The 4,152-nt window shown below is 42.8% G+C and overlaps 1 protein-coding gene across 1 annotated transcript; it reads left to right on the top strand.

Moving 5' to 3' along the window:
* The first annotated feature begins 599 nt into the window (after positions 1 to 599).
* gtpbp10 (GTP-binding protein 10 (putative)) lies at positions 600 to 3,934 on the top strand. Its single transcript, XM_053888233.1, has 10 exons — positions 600 to 831; positions 1,344 to 1,537; positions 1,605 to 1,696; positions 1,815 to 1,959; positions 2,030 to 2,103; positions 2,184 to 2,236; positions 2,404 to 2,511; positions 2,575 to 2,652; positions 2,721 to 2,844; positions 2,937 to 3,934. The coding sequence occupies exons 1-10, from the start codon at positions 799 to 801 to the stop codon at positions 3,143 to 3,145; spliced, it is 1,110 nt and encodes a 369-aa protein (XP_053744208.1). The 5' UTR covers positions 600 to 798; the 3' UTR covers positions 3,146 to 3,934.
* Positions 3,935 to 4,152: the final 218 nt, after the last annotated feature.

Below are 4,152 nucleotides of genomic sequence, written 5' to 3'. Positions count from 1 at the left end.
TTCGTCACATGCGCATCCCTGCACCGACATGCGCGTTCGCGAATGAGAGCGTCTCTCCTCTGCGCGCCCCCGAGAGGACGCTAGTTCAAGAAAGCTTGCTCAGATTTGTTTTAACATCATGTTTATGACGAAAAACTGTCTGATATTGAAAGTGCAACTTCCCACCTTGGGATCAATAAATCTAATATACTGTATCTAACTACACGCGCTTAATTTTAATGCTATTATTTCATAAACGTTTTGTTATATACGTATTGAACATGAGATGGCATGTTCAATACATTTTGTTTTAATATTTATCCCTTTCTTGTTAAACATCATATTTGCTTTTACAGTTCATTGTTTATCACAATTTACGCTCTATCTAATTCGATGCGCAATTTAAAGTTTAAGTATGATACATAATGTTGTTTTTAACAGAAACTTCTAAATAATTGATGCATTTAAAAGATACACTGGTACCATTTTGGGGTTAAATGGCTTTTGCGTGGTTTATCGTGAAGACATATGGAATTACGACACGACTTGAACGCATCGACTCACACTTGTTTTGGTCACGTGGTCAAAATGACGTCCGCTGTCCGTAACCGTGACAATTTAAATACTTCTGTTAAAAATAACTCTTTTTTTGTCTTAATTTGGTTTTCATTTTGTCGGGGATTTTTAAGCAGCGTGACAATATGCCAACGTTATTTGGTCACATGACTCGGTGGTGTTGCGTCATCAGTACGCACATGCTGGCTACCGTTAGCTACCGTTAGCATGTAGCTAGTGTCTGTTTCAGAAGCACTAGTTGAAATGGTTCGGCTCGCTAGAGTTTGCTTTCGGAAAGTAAGTGTTGCTCAGAAGTAGTTGCTCATAAGTGCATTCAACACATAGCTGTATTTTTAGTTGGTTATTAAAACACAAACTGATAGCTAGTGATGCAGCCAGTAAGGCAACTGTATGTATTATTGACCTCTGAAGTGTCGTTCTTGTCTTTGCATCTGTAAAATAAAACAAAAAATGGTAGTGTAACATGCGTTACATTTTACTTTCACGACCATCGTTTTCAATTGGTCACCCAGGTGCCTTTGTAAGGATTGATCTCGTCATGCTCGTAGGCTGAATGAATGAATTTTTATTGACGATAAAGTATAATGGTTATTTAATTACGTTGTTTTGGCTGAGTGGGACAAGTATGAGAATGAATAGAGGCTATTTTGTGTTCTTTTTGGTTTTCTTTTTATGCTAATAGCAAGTTATCTCAGTCACACATGTCTTTTTTTTGCCTCTCAGCTGTCACTTTTCACGTATTTCTGGATAGTTATTTGAGATGTTGATCTGTTTCTGTGTCTGTGTAGTATGGGAACTTCGTGGATAATCTGCGTCTGTATGTCCGCGGAGGCAGCGGTGGCATGGGTCTACCCCGCCTTGGAGGTCAGGGAGGAGACGGGGGGAGCGTCTGGGTGGTGGCCTCAGAGAACATGACCTTAAGGAAGCTGAAGGACAAGTATCCTCACAAGCGCTTCATAGCAGGACCAGGTGGCAACAGCAGGTCAGTGTGTCTTCCAAGTCAGTCAACTGTGTTCTGGACTGATCCGTGCGTTTGTTTTTGTGAACAGTGTTCGGTCTCTGAAGGGAGAAAAGGGGGTGGACTGTGATGTTCTTGCTCCAGTTGGCATCACTGTCACCACTGATGATGAAAGGATACTTGGTGGGTGACTTCAAGTTCCTTAAATCAACTTGGCATTTCATTTCAACAGAGTCTGTGTTTTCAGAGAGTATGCGACACTGTTGTTGGTGCGAGTTTGTAAGGAAAATTTTCTGGGCAGGTCACTTGAATGTTGAGGGCGACCGGGTGATGGTGGTGCGAGGAGGCCGAGGAGGAAGCTTCTACACGTCCTTCCAGCCCAGCAGGGGGCAGGCCAAGCACATCAGACTGGACCTCAAACTCATCGCTGACGTGGGACTTGTAGGGTGTGTGAGAACTCCTCATCACAGATGATCCCAGATCCATTTTCTAGTCCAAAGTTTGTCCTGCGGACAGGTTCCCAAATGCGGGGAAGTCATCTCTTCTCAAGGGTTTGTCAAATGCGACACCAGAAATCGCCAGCTACGCTTGTACGTGCGCGACCCAGAAGAACGCATGGATTTGTGCTTTATGACCATCAGTTCTGAGACTGTTGACATTCTTCTTTCAGTCACAACGTTGAAGCCACAGATCGGCAAAGTCATGTACCAAGACCACAAGCAGGTAGAGAGTTATGTTTACAATGGAAATTCACTGCACTGAAATGAATATGACAGATATAGATTTTAAAAATAATTCCAGAAGCTTGAATATCTATCTATCTATTATCCAGGAGCAGTCCAACCTCTGTGATGTTGTGTGTGTCTCTGAAGAGCCTGTGTCTTCTGCAGATCTCCGTCGCCGACCTCCCGGGTCTCATCGAAGGGGCGCACCTGAACAGAGGAATGGGCCACAAGTTCCTGAAGCACGTGGAGAGAACCAAACACCTGATGTTTGTGGTGAGCTGCATGGTGGTGTGAGATGGTTGCGGCAGTAGGTAGTGAAGGTGATTGCGTCCTCAGGTGGATGTCAGTGGTTTCCAGCTGGCCACTAAGACCCCCTTCAGGTCTGCGTTTGAGGCTGTGCAGCTTCTGACCAAGGTGACTCTTATCAGCTAGATTAAATCTGCATTTAGATTCTGATCATTTGTTCTGCCTCTTGCTGTAAGGAGCTGGAGCTGTACAAGGAGGAGCTTCTGACCAAACCTGCTCTGCTGGTGGTCAACAAGATGGATCTGCCGGGGGCTGAGGACAAGCTGGCTGAGCTGACAAAGCAACTTCACAATCCAGATGGTCATTTTCTTTACCTTCTTCAGAAAGAACTTTCTACCTTTAGGAAACATGGGTGCAACCTACGTACACGTTTCATTTCTTTTCACCTGCAGAGTTCTGTCATTTGTTACCTGAAGACATGATTCCGAAGAACTTCTTGGCCTTTAAGGAGGTGGTTCCGGTGTCAGCTCTGACGGGGTTCGGTGTGGATCAGCTGAAACACATCATGAGGTCAGCACTTGATGAGCAGGCGGACATGGAGGCCCAGGAGCTTCATGAAGAGAGACTGAAGCAGCTGAGGGAGAAGTCGCGGTCGACGTGACAACAATCTGGATGATGACGGATTGATGTCATGTGCTTGGACATTCATGGCACTGGACAGCAAACATGTTCTGGGGTTCTGTCTTTCTGATGAAGTGACAGGATTTATGGACGTGAAGCTCTGAAAACCTGCTCTTTATAGCCTCATGGAGAAGATTCCGATGGTTTCGTCAGTGTTGCAGCTGTTGTGAGCCAGAGAAGCTGGTCCTGAACCGACACTAGTGTGAATGGTCACCAGCTGTGTTGGCAGAAAGGATGGATCCAAAGATGCTGCTGCAGCTGTATTAAAAAATAACATCTATTATCTTTCTAATTTGGTCCGACACTTACTGATATTGTCAAGCTTCTGTACTACACTTAAAAAAATAAAGAAATATGTACATTTGTTTTTGAAAAAAGTGGACAATAACAAAGAACTTTTGTATGAATATTTGCCTTATTCAGCAGAATATTTCAAACATTTCTAGGAACACATATGTGTGTACCTTGCATTGCTATACTGTTGACAGACCCTGCAAGTTTAGCCTCAGTTTGAGGATTAAAACTTATAATCGGGTTTCAGTTTGGTTCAGAGTCCTGGTTAATGTTAGCCATTTGTTTTGGATGGTTAGGTTGAGGGTGAGAGGAAAGCGTCAATGAGCGGTCCCCACAAATATAGGAGTGCAAAGAGGTGTGTGCCTGTGTATTGCAAGCTAAAATGCACCAGCAGATGAATATAATGCTACCAAACCTGAAGCTGAGAGATTAAAAACATAAATGGATTTTGGCTTTTCGTGGCCACTATTTTTCTGAAAAACATCAGAAGTCAAAACAGACTAAGATTAAGACAAACAGATTAAGATAATGGAGACAGACAACAGCATAAAGTGTAAATATGATTATCTATATAAATATAGAAAGCAGTTAATATCTGACACATTTAAAAAAACAATAGTAATATTGAGAGTTTCATCTTAACATTGATTCATGTTTTCATGGTGTACTGAAATGTTGATTGGAGACATCACA

The sequence above is a fragment of the Synchiropus splendidus genome, chromosome 15, assembly GCF_027744825.2.
Source record: "Synchiropus splendidus isolate RoL2022-P1 chromosome 15, RoL_Sspl_1.0, whole genome shotgun sequence".
Taxonomy (NCBI): Eukaryota; Metazoa; Chordata; class Actinopteri; order Syngnathiformes; family Callionymidae; genus Synchiropus; species Synchiropus splendidus.
This window is presented reverse-complemented; position numbering and strand designations above follow the sequence as displayed.